Source organism: Drosophila nasuta, chromosome 2R, assembly GCF_023558535.2.
Source record: "Drosophila nasuta strain 15112-1781.00 chromosome 2R, ASM2355853v1, whole genome shotgun sequence".
Lineage (NCBI taxonomy): Eukaryota > Metazoa > Arthropoda > Insecta > Diptera > Drosophilidae > Drosophila > Drosophila nasuta.
In genome coordinates, this window is record NC_083456.1 from 21,136,997 (window position 1) to 21,148,849 (window position 11,853).

Here is an 11,853-nt window from a genome sequence, read left to right on the forward strand (position 1 = left end):
TCTCGAGTCTTGGCTGTGATGGGTTCCCCTGTGTGTCATGGCGTGTCAATTTCCGCCTCAACACGTTGATGTCGTAACTGTTTTCAACCGACTTTACTTCCACTTCCTCTTTGATGCCATATGACATGTTGTTGTGCGCACATGCCTCATGCTCTTCCACTGCCTTGTGCGTATGAGTAGACAGAGAGAAAGAGAGAGGCGGAGATAGAAATAGTGAAGCAGAGTGGAGCGTAATCAGCAACGTGGCAGCTCAAAATACACGCCCGCATCACAATCGCGCCACAGGAAGCCAAAGGATACAATGACGTGCCTTTTGTGCTCGTGCCACGCCGCTTCGCGCCCAAAGCAGCAAAACGGCAAATGGCAAATGGCAAGTGAAGCGTTACCATCACAGCCATCACAGCAGAGCTGCAGCTTATGTTAGATAGAAATGGTCGAAACGTCGACACTGACAATGGCAGAGCAGAGTAGAGCAGAGCAGAGCAAAGCAGCAAAACGAAAGGTCTTCTCTGTGCCAACGTGATGATGTTTACATGCTATGCAAATACAATTAATTCCACTTTGTGGACAATCTGTGTCCTGCAGCGAATCCTGAGCGAGTCCATGCGGCAGATAGCAATGCTAACGGATATGTTGACATTGCCGCATGTTGTCTATCAGAGCGAGACAGTGCGACAGTGCGACATTGGAACCTGCAACTGAAGAAGGCATTCAACTAACCCGCTTTTGTGGCATTGTGTGATTGAGAGAAATGCTGCCACACACACACACATTCACACAAACGCAAGGTGACGAGGTCGATTGTGAATGGGACCAACAAGTCAAAGGATTTGCGGAAAATGAAATTTAAGATACGCAATACTGATGAAAACTTTAGACAATTCGTATTGTACTTAAATATGAATTTTATTGCAAATAAATTATATTCAATTTTGGGCAATTGCTGGACCGCAATGACCTGAATGAATGAGGCAATTTGCCAGTTGAAATAAGTCAATTTGAATTGCATTACAATGCCGTATAAAGTAATTTCAGTAAATTTAATGCACATGTACAATAAACAGCCGAAAAAAAATTCTGTTTATCACAAAGATGCGAAGCCGCAACCACAACAAGAGAAATTGCTGTCGTTTCGTATGTCGCATATTGAATACTCTAGACGATTGACAATTATCTTCGACTGGCGCAATTAAAATGCGAATGATTTATATTTATAGGTATTACGAAAGACTGATAAGAATATAGTACAAAAGTATGTAACCTATTGTGTAACTCAATTATAGCATTCACAGATAGGGTATAAATGAATTCGCAATGCAATTAATCTGACCATGTCGATGTCGGATGGTCAAATATGGATGTCTCTACAACACAATGATGTAGCCTTTGTCGTGGTTTTTCAGTGTCGTCGCCGTGTCTGCCTCTGTCTGTCTTTTTGTCTACCTCACTGTGCATTTTATATTTGATTCTGATTAAGGGAACTTTGCACTCGATGCAGCTGCAGACACCCCAATATGTAGTAGAAGCAACAGAGCCAGAGAAACACAGCAGCTGGCAGCAACATTGAAATGCGGAGCATTGCACAGATTACGCTTGCCTTTTGTCTGCTTTTATTTGCATTTTCAATGAAGGAAATTGTTAATTGAAATTGAGACCAGAAACATTGCACACAAAAAGGCGAATTGTGGCTACTTTTAGGTGTCTGCTGGCTGCCTATCAGTCACAGTCTCGCTCTCTCTCTCTCTATATTGAAGAGCATTCGCTCTGTGTCTGAATAATTGTAATGTCAGCGCACGCAAAACAATATATAAATACTCTGGGTATCAACATTGAGCGTGGTTATCTTAATTTAAACAACCGAGATACAATACCCCAGACCTGTCTGTCTCTCTTGTCTGCGTACTTGTAAGCTCGTGTCGATGGAGCCTGCAAACTGTTACTCAATGAAGCACAAGTACTCGTAATGTGCAAACATTTCATTAAAATGAAATTTCAAATTGATTGCGAATGGAGGAGACCATCAAAAAAGAAAAGAGAAGGTAACGCAATAATTCTAGGAAAATGAAAGAACGACAGGAAGCAATCCACACACAACATACAACAGCAACAATTGTTGTACTGCAGCGGAAATTCCATTTTGTTATTGTTATTAATAGCACAGCAGAAAAGTTAGCATCCAGTTGAACTTTTGCTGCTGTTTATGGTTTTTCCTCTCGTTTGAGTGTCAGGTGCCGGGTGGGAGTTACATAATATGGGGGTAAAGATTCCTAGTATTATGTACCTCGCCACTTAGGTAACTTTTGAAGCGTATTGCAGCATACTTTGATGTGATAACCACACGCATTATTTAATAACTGTTATAAAGCAGAACAGTTCAGAAAAGTAATTAAATAATTCATAGAAATATTTTGAGAGGGTAATTACGTTTTAAATTTAAAAATAGTTGAAAAGTTAATTTATGGAAAGTTGAATGTAAAAAGTTTTAAAAATTGAACAGAAATTCATTTGTTGAGTGATTTGCCTCTAATATCAATAACCAGCTAACGTTTAACCTTCAAACACACAATACAATGAAAGTAAATATACAAAGGAAATGAAAGCCAAACTGAAGATAATTATATTTATATATAAGAGTATTAATATGTAAGAGTATTTTTTTTATGTATATTTAGCTTTGTTTGTTAATCAATGTCTTGAGAATTTAAGGGAAGCCAACATCGAGCACAATTCATCTACAAATTCAATTCTTCCTGACAAATCTAAAATGTATTGTAGTTTCTTGCTTTGATTAGACAACAACTTTTGTATTCCTCAAAGTTAAGGAATGATTATCTCATAGTCGATCACACTCGATTGTAGCTGTGCTGATTATTTATTGAGTTACTTCCGATTTTCTATTTTGGTCTGCCAATAAAATAAGTACTAAGTACTTGCATCACAGCACACGTTGTAAATCTTCTCACTAAATATAAGACGTAGTAGCAGATAAGTTTATTTTACCTGAGCTAAAAATATATATTTAATCAAAGCATTTAATAAATAGTTCTATAAATAGAGCTAATGTTTACAATTTGTTGCATAGTTCTTGTGTTCAGTTACTGTCAAACTGTGTGAATGGAAACTGTAAACTTCATAACCTGCGCCTGGATGTATGCAACAAAAATTGAATCTCTTACTTAACTACCAACATACATACTTAAGGGAAATTTAATTAAATTGCATCATTTATCCGTATTGTGTAATAAAACAGTTAAATTGGTTTGCTCTTTTATAAGGTTTTCTTTATTGAATGATGTTCGTTCAAAGCCCTTATTTTTAACATAATTGTAATTGTTGTTGTTGATTTGTTTTCTTCTGTATTTTGGTTAATGTTAAGTGAAACATGTTGTTCTTGCTTTTACATGTTGTTATTGTACGTTTCGCTTTCAGGATTTCAGGTTTTAATAAATGAGTTATACCTTTCATTGTTTTCGTAAGTTCTTCTCTAAAATCATAAAGTTCGCTTATAAATGTAATATATTATTTGCTTTGCTTGCATCTAAAATGTTTTCGATTAACAACGATATGCAGAAATATATAAAGTAATCAAATTGAGTAACACATAATAATATGAATCATAAATATAAATATTTAGGTATGTATGGGGTTAGTAATTTATCAGCATCGATATCCCTTGATCTCCGTGATCAAATGGGATTATTTCGGTGGCTATCAATACAAGGGTAAATAATAACAATAATAATAAGCTGTCAACTACAGTTTTGCAGTCACCATATTATTAATATTATTATATTTTGTTATGTTTTGTTAATATTTTCAACCATTTAGCAATAACAATTTCATATATATATGTATATATGTGTATGAAAATCAACTTATGTCAGTTGACAATTATTTGGTTTGATCTTGATTAAAGGTAAGTATTTCTTTTTTATTAGTGTTTGTGTATTGTTTATTTGCGTCTTCACTTATAATTATAATCGTAATCATAAATATAAAGTGTAATAATAATAATAATTATAAAAAAAAGTTTTCTCATAGCTTTTTTTTTACAAACGTTGAAAAATATATACGACATAATTAGAAACGTAAGAAACACATGCGATTTCAATGTTTGAAACTTGAATTGTTCATTGTTGTTGTTCTTATTATTTTTGTTGATGTTGTTCGATTTGTTACACTTTTTTGAATTGCGACATGTTAAAACAAGTGCGTTTGAAACAATGAAATGAATTACAAAAATTCATAATTTTAAATATTAATAATATTTATATAATTTGCATAACTTCAACATTTTTTTTTGTTTGTGCTTACAACTAAAAGTAAAATTGCGTCTCATAAACATAATTATTAATTTTTTTTTTCAACAATTTTTGTGATTCATCATCTTCATTTTTTTTTTTTTTTGCTTTTTTCTGCATGCTTTTTATCAGCTTTTTGCTTGCGTGTAACTTAGAAAATAAATAATGTGAATTGCCGAAAAGTGATTTTTCCAGCAACTCGCGTTTTATTATCTGCATTAGCGTTTGCGGCCACCTTAGTAGGCGTGGTTGGCAATGAACAGGGAACCGGAACCGGCACCAGCGCTGCCGGGAACGTATTTGCCCACAGCGGCCTCACCGTTAGCCTGTGATGAAGGAGAAGGAGAAAGATAAAGAGGAAGTGTTAATTAAATTAGAAATTTGTAAAAACCCTAAGTAAATTCTTATAAATAACTTGACGCTCACGCAAAATGCTTAACGTTTCATTTTTCAAACTTTGCTGCGATTTCTGCCATGGCTCACTGAACTGTAAACTTGTGGCTCAACTCGCCCGGCTCTTCATGTTTTCTCTCGATTTTTCCACCTGCGGCAAAATATTTTTCAAGCTCGTCGTACACACCGCCCACACGTGTAAAAGTTTTTTGTAAATTAAATTTACAAGTCTTTTGAGCAAAAAGTTTATTCGATTACGGATAATTGCGCTGCGCAACTGCGACGAACTCGGCAGTGAACAAAAGGGGACGAACCCAAAGCTTTTCGCAATCCCTTTGAACGCCGCAGGCAAAAGTTGAACCTGACCCGTAATTCACTGCTTGTAATTCACACAATTATGTATACGCCCCGTGTCCGGTCAGCTGTGTGTGTGCGTCCGCTGGCCAATTACGTTCTTTAAGCCATGTTAAAATATTCATGGCTACACAAGCATCACGCTTGCCTTTACAGTTTTGCAAGCATTGCTAAATATTCAATTTACAAACTTGTTTCCTTATTTAACATTTTAACGATCACACATATTAAAAAATATTTATCTTAATACTAGTTATCTATATATCTCCCTCTGCAACAAAAAATATTTCCATTAACGTAAAATTAACCTAACGATCAATTCTTCAAACATGTGTCTTAAGATTGTTTTTTTTTATTAAAATTCTAGTTGTACATCTAAATGATAAAATTAAAAAAAGTTTATAAAAGAGTGTAAAAGAAATATCGTTATCTCCATTTCTGTGTGTGTTTGTGGCTCTCTGGAATGTAGTCTGATCGCAGCACAGTTTAGCAGGCCTTTGGGTAAGCTATTGCACTTGCATTTTGGCCAAATAGGATTTAATATTTTTAGTATTTGTGGCCAGCAATGAAGAGACTGGCATTAGCCGCATACGAGGGTATCGAACCGGCCACGTATTTGCCTTGGCAAGCTTGGGCATTAGCCTGTGTTTTTTGGTTGAATAGTGCGGGTAAAAATATAGAAACAGAAGAGGAAGCGGGAATTGGTTGGGATTAATAAAAGAAAATTGTGCATAAGGATAAACATAAAAATAAAGTGAGGTTAGCAACAACATACAAATGAATAAATTATAGAGGTTAATGCAAATGAGTTTATGATGTTATAGTTCAATATGATTCACAAATGTTAAATTGATAATTACAACTTTAAATTGAAAATGCTTTAAAAGTATGTTATGTTGATAGATTATTAGAGTTAGCTTTGTACAGATTTCATTATTTTACATGCGAAATAAACAATTTTTGTAAGTAACTTGAAATTTGTTTCTTTTTTTTGTGATTTCAAATAAAAAGTAGTATTAAAATGGGATTAGTATTTATGATCTTCAACATGAAGTCCAGCATCACCAGCAGCGCCTTTAACCGAACCGGCTTCATAGCAACCTGCACTGGCAGCACCATTGGCCTGAATGAATTAGTTGATTAGGATAAGGATGATGATAATGATTAGTAAATTTGGATGGGATTAATTTGGGATCGAAGTGGAAGCTGTGGCAAGCGGGAAAGCACCCGAAACTTTTCGTCTCAAACCCAGCCTGACAACCAGAACTATATGACTTCTTAAATCTAAACCCATTCTTAAACTAACCCAAAAGTCCATATCTAAAATAGGGTTAATCTAAAACTTACCCTGGCGCGCTTGAGCAGCTCGTTCTGGCCAGCACCAATGTTCTCCTTCTTGCCACCCCATGCGCGGAGCACGGAGGCTTGCAGGGCACGACCGTACGAGAAGGTCAGACCCCATGGGCGACCCAGAGGAACTTTGTTAATGGCGCTCAAGTTGACGGAGGCCTCCTCCTCGGACTGACCACCAGACAGGAAGGTGACGCCTAGTGATTGTAATCGTTTAGTAAGTTTGCAATTTGGAATTAGAAAGATGTCTCTTACCGGGAACGGCAGCGGGCACGGTGCGACGCAGAGCCTGAACGGTGGCCAAGCCGATCTCCTCGGGTGTGTTCTTTTTCGCGGCAGACTGACCAGCAGTGACCATGTTGGGCTTCAGCAGAGTACCCTCCAGGTAGACGTGGTGATCGTTCAGGGCCTTGTAGACGGCAGCCAGGACGGTCTCGGTGACCTTCTGGGCACGGTCCAGATCGTGATCACCATCGGGAAGCACCTCAGGCTCAACAATGGGAACGATGCGCTCCGACTGGCAGATGGAGGCATAACGGGCCAACACATTGGCGTTCTCCAGAATGGACTGGTATGAGGGGGTGTTCTTGCCGATCTTCAGCACGCAACGCCACTTGGCGAAATCGCAACCCTCCTTCTTGTACTTGGCGCAACGGGCAGCCAAATCATCCAGACCCTGGGTGGTCGACTCATCCTCGGAGCCGAACAGTGGGACAACACCCTTGTCGACCTTGATGCCGGGAATGATGCCCTTCTTCTTCAGCAGCTGAACGAAGGGAGTGCCATCATCGGCCTTCTGGTACAGAGTCTCGTCGAACAAGATAACGCCAGAGATGTTCTCAGACAACTTATCGTCAGTGGTGAACAGAAGCTGGCGGTAAGCGCGACGGTTCTCCTCGGAGTTCTCCACGCCAATGTCCTTAAGACGCTTGCCCATGGTCGACACGGACTCATCGGCGGCGAGGATACCCTTGCCGGGAGCGACGATCGCCTGGGCGATGGTCTTGAGCTCCTCCTGCAGCTCCTTGCTGGGATAGTTGAAGTATGTGGTCATGTTTGAGATTCGCGTATAGTTCTGCAAAATACGAGTCCATTTTGATGAGAAAATTTGAAAAATAAGGGCGGTCTGTGACAAAACCATTTTTGCAAAAATTTAACTAAACGATGAATTTCAAAAGCCCTAATAAAAACTACAAAAAAAAAAACAACTAAAAATTTCCAACTCTGATATTCTGATGTTCAACTTAATTATATCTGTATTGAATATATCAACAGCAATCAATCATGAGAATTATACATTTTGAAAGCTAGTCAAATGCTCAGCTGTTTCCAGTTAGAAAGAGACAGAAAAAGAGTGACAGTAAGCAAAGTAAAGAAGAGAGCAAAACAGAGAGAGAGAGAGAGAGAGAGAGAGAGAGTTGCAGAGTGCGCAACTCTTGCTCTTAGCAACATTTCGTTCACATATGAATACACATAAATGTTGCCAATGAAATGTTGCTAAGCTCTTGTTTTTTCTTTCTTTTTTTTATCATTTACTTTTGTAAGAGAACAGGTGAAAATTTCACTTAATATGCAAAAGTAAAACAAATTTTTGCAAATGCTATTAAAGTATTTGACTATTGAATTATATTTCTAATACAAGCTTGCACTTGTTTAAGTATAATCGTAAACTTCTATTACGACTGCTTGTTTATTGCTGTATGCTGTATTTGCTTTAAACTCATTCACTTTGCACACTTCCTATTTGTTGTTTCAACTTCAGTTAAACTTTTTAAATTGTATTCACTTGATTGCCTAATACAAAGTTCACTTATTTCAACAACTGCACTACATATTACTTATAAGCTTTAGTTTTCAATTAGTTTTCAACTGTTTTTTAAGGGAACTGCTTGAAGAGTGAACCAACCTCGACAATGCTTTTCTAGCAACTGAGCCAAGTCGGACGTGCGAATCGGACGTCAACCTCGACCACTGATGTAATCAAACCGGTAGGCATCGAAATATGTACATGAGTATTACACAGACTGGAGGGTGTCTAGAGGGGGATTAGGGGGCAAATCACCCTCGCATTTGTGACGTGACCGTTCGTTCACTTTCACTTTCAATAGAAGCTGCCCTGATGCGTGATATGCGACATGCGGCGCATGCTCTTCGCTTTGACATTGAACAAGGTCAAGCAACATGTTGCGCTCCCTCCGCTTGTGCTCAAATGTTGCTAAAGTGAAATTTGTGACGTGTTGCTTACGAAACGGTTATACAAACTCGTAAAAAAATCAACAGAAATTCGTGTGGCACGACAGAGAGTGAAAGAGAAGGAGTGAGGAAAAGGCAGTGATATATAGAGAAAAGTTTCGGATACAACAAAGTTGCAATGTTGCGACTGCTTGACTTGTTTGACATTGAAAAGCACGCACAACTTATATACATTTATATTTAGGTATACTATATATATAAGTGTGGTGACTATTCCAGCAACTGATTATAGTAACCTCAACTGATAGTGCCTAATAAACTACATAAATAACGTTTTGTTTACGTCGACCTAGAATATAGCTGAATTGATGAATTACACTTCAAACACTTGACTCTGCTGCAGAAGAAAGATCTTTATGCAAATATATATATTTTGATCTATATAAGTAATATAAAGAAAGCTGATTCACTTTTTTTTAACACACACCTACACGAGCCGGCAATCGATCGAAGACTGAATGTAGCCCAAAATACGCCACGAATAAATATAAAAGCGAACCCCACAAAGCGACGCATGACAACAACAACAACATCAACATCAACGACGACAACATAGAAGAAAAACAACAACAACACTAATTTACTGCTGCTATCACGAGTGTATATATGTATGTGTGTGTATTTGTATAAAAATAAAATAGACACATGTGTACAAATATGTTCGGTCGTGCTGCTAAAAAAAAAAAACAAGTTGATAAAAAGAAACGAATATATAGTAATTTTCGAAAATTATGGAAACTTTGTGGAACAACAATTGATTCGCTGTTGCCTGTTGTCAAGCAGTTAACATCTTTAACCTTCAGCAGAGGAGCAAAACAAGAAATAAACGAGCCCCCATATAGACCAAAGTCTTCTTTTTTTTTTTTTTTTATTATTTTGAAACGTTATCATAACCAGACTTGTTCAGGATGTTGTTGTATCAATAATAATCAGGGCCTGCCTCCTCTCAGTCATCAACAATAGGTCAAAAGAACAAAACGAGCTATGACAACGCTGAGATTATTTCGAGTGTAGTAGAATAGAATAGAATAGTATTTATTGATGATTAGGGCAACTGGCGACGATTATGTAGCTCAACTGACGTCAAAAGGGGCAACGAAATCGAGAGAGATATAGCGAGAGAGCGAGAGAAATGGCGAAGAAAGGTTGACAAATATCTATACATAAAAATAAAAGAAAACCCGAAGCGAGAGAGGGGTCTGCAAACAGCTGTTGTTTGTATTATGCATTATAGTGAAGAAATATGTAAATATATTCTATAAACTTTTATCATTTCGTAAAAGTGAAAACTAATTTGATTTGCAAAAGTTTTTTAATTAGGCACATAATAAATAATAATAATAATTTTTATGACTGTCAAAGACTTTATCATCAGCTTTAGTAGAATAGTTTATTATAATATAACTAAATATTGTTATCATTTTTTTCGCATTGACCTGCAAAATCTTTTTCTTTTTTAGGAGGGCAAGGAACTGGTTTCATTCACAAACTTGTTTTGCGTCTTAAGTTGCACATAAAGTTTGTTATGCGTTTAGTTATACATATATATTTTTGCCACCCCTAAAAATGTCACTCTCTCGCTCTCTCTTTACATAAGCTTTTAATATTTCTCTGTATGGGGATCACTCTCTTATGTAAATCCCAAAATCTAAGCAAAGATAAAATGCTAAAGTGACAACCACACCCGAGTGAAGCAAATACAATTTATTTACTTCAGGTCTATTCCCATTCTCTCTCTCTTTCTCTCTCTATATATCAGTCTCTTTTTCTATTCCTCTATGTCTCCCTTTATCATGTGAAATCAATTGCTGAATAAATGTTTTAAAGACTAGGAAAAACAAAGACAATTGATGCTAAAGTCAACAAACGATGACGACATTTAATTGAGAACTAAACGAAAGCTAATTAAATTCATACATATAGATAATTGAAAATACTTATACGACGCGTGTGCGCTATATGCATATAACATTTGAGACAACTATTTATATAAAGAAAAAGACGACGACGACTACAAATTGCAGTTGAACAGCTGCCAAGAAGCAAATGAACCCAAAAGTGATAATATAGTTGAACATGCAGAGAGCGACCAAATGCAAGAGAATGGGAAAAAGAAAGAGATTAACTCTGCATGGAAGAGCCGGTTAAGCCGGCAATTCAACTATGGTATATATTGGAAGCAATGTTATACGATATCTGGTGGCGGGCTCAGGTTTCTTATCAGAGTTGGAGCGGTTGCATAGGTCAACGACGTTGTCAACGTCGATAAGCAGTACAACTAAAACAACAAAGTTCGAGAAGCCCTCATAAAATACTTGTAGTTAGAAAATTTCCAGAGTCACACACACTCAGCACATACACACACACACACCCACATACACACACGCTTACAACGAGAATGTTCTGTAAGTTGTAATCAGCTTTAACCAGTGCAAAATGATTACGAAACCAAATTGAGATAGATGTGAGAATATAAAAAAACGGGCAATGCACTTGATATTATTACGAGATAACGAACTGCGTTTTTTCTTATTTAGTTGTTCCTTTTTTGATTTATTTTATTATTATTATTTTTTCTTGATTATCACACACTGCGGCAACACACTTCTGCACTCACCGATCTGGAAAATGTAACTGTGTAGGTGTTTTGCTTTGCGCTGCTCTGCTGCTGGCTACCGGCTGGCTCTGCTGCTGCTGCTGCACTGGAGTTAAATAGAGGACGCTTTTATTTTTGGGCTATCGACTGCGACGTCGACGTGAAATTCCAAAGTGAAATAAGCAAAAAGGCGGCCGAATGTGGGCAAGCGAAACGTCAAAAGGTTGTTTGGAGGTCGTTCGGTGTTGATAAATCGAATGCACTCTTTGTGCCTAAATTGAAAATACCAAAAGCTCGCGGTATCTTAAAGCTTGCGTTGGTCGTTATGGGCGTGAGTAAGCACAATCAGCTGTGCGCAAGCAGTGCGTGCTTTGCACTGCTTGTAACGTTAGACAATACGTTAGTATTTAAATATTTAAATTTGCGCTGCTTGCTGTTGAAAGTTAAATGTGAACTGCTTGATATGATGGAACTGCTTGTCAAGAATCGTCTAGCACTGTTATTTTGAAGTACATTACGATAGATTGTATTTATCAGATATAAAAATAATAATATATGTATAGTTTGAAGTACTTCCATATTAATCAGAAAACAATACTTAAAAGT

The 11,853-nt window shown here is 37.1% G+C and overlaps 1 protein-coding gene across 5 annotated transcripts; it reads right to left on the reverse strand.

Annotated features, from left to right (window-relative positions):
* Window positions 1-3,255: 3,255 nt before the first annotated feature.
* LOC132784470 (fructose-bisphosphate aldolase) lies at window positions 3,256-11,430 on the reverse strand. 5 transcript variants are annotated; one of them, XM_060790107.1, is made up of 5 exons: window positions 6,654-7,473; window positions 6,396-6,595; window positions 6,083-6,171; window positions 5,598-5,694; window positions 3,256-4,627 (listed from the first exon to the last, which is right to left on the reverse strand). In XM_060790107.1, the coding sequence occupies exons 1-5, from the start codon at window positions 7,450-7,452 to the stop codon at window positions 4,538-4,540; spliced, it is 1,275 nt and encodes a 424-aa protein (XP_060646090.1). In that variant the 5' UTR covers window positions 7,453-7,473; the 3' UTR covers window positions 3,256-4,537. The 5 variants fall into 5 exon arrangements, with proteins under 5 accessions (XP_060646090.1, XP_060646091.1, XP_060646087.1 ...); XM_060790108.1 differs by lacking the exon at window positions 6,083-6,171 and having other exon boundaries at window positions 5,613-5,690; XM_060790105.1 differs by lacking the exons at window positions 3,256-4,627; window positions 6,083-6,171 and adding an exon at window positions 11,269-11,430 and having other exon boundaries at window positions 5,385-5,690.
* Window positions 11,431-11,853: the final 423 nt, after the last annotated feature.

What these genes read in the sequence shown, in the direction of transcription:
- LOC132784470 (XM_060790107.1), bottom strand. Translation starts at nt 7,452, where the DNA reads ATGACCACATACTTCAACTATCCCAGCAAGGAGCTGCAGGAGGAGCTC. An exon ending in CGTGCCCGCTGCCGTTCCCG is followed by an intron (nt 6,596 to 6,653) that starts GTAAGAGACATC and finishes TACAATCACTAG; the next exon opens with GCGTCACCTTCCTGTCTGGT. An exon ending in AGCTGCTCAAGCGCGCCAGG is followed by an intron (nt 6,172 to 6,395) that starts GTAAGTTTTAGA and finishes TAATTCATTCAG; the next exon opens with GCCAATGGTGCTGCCAGTGC.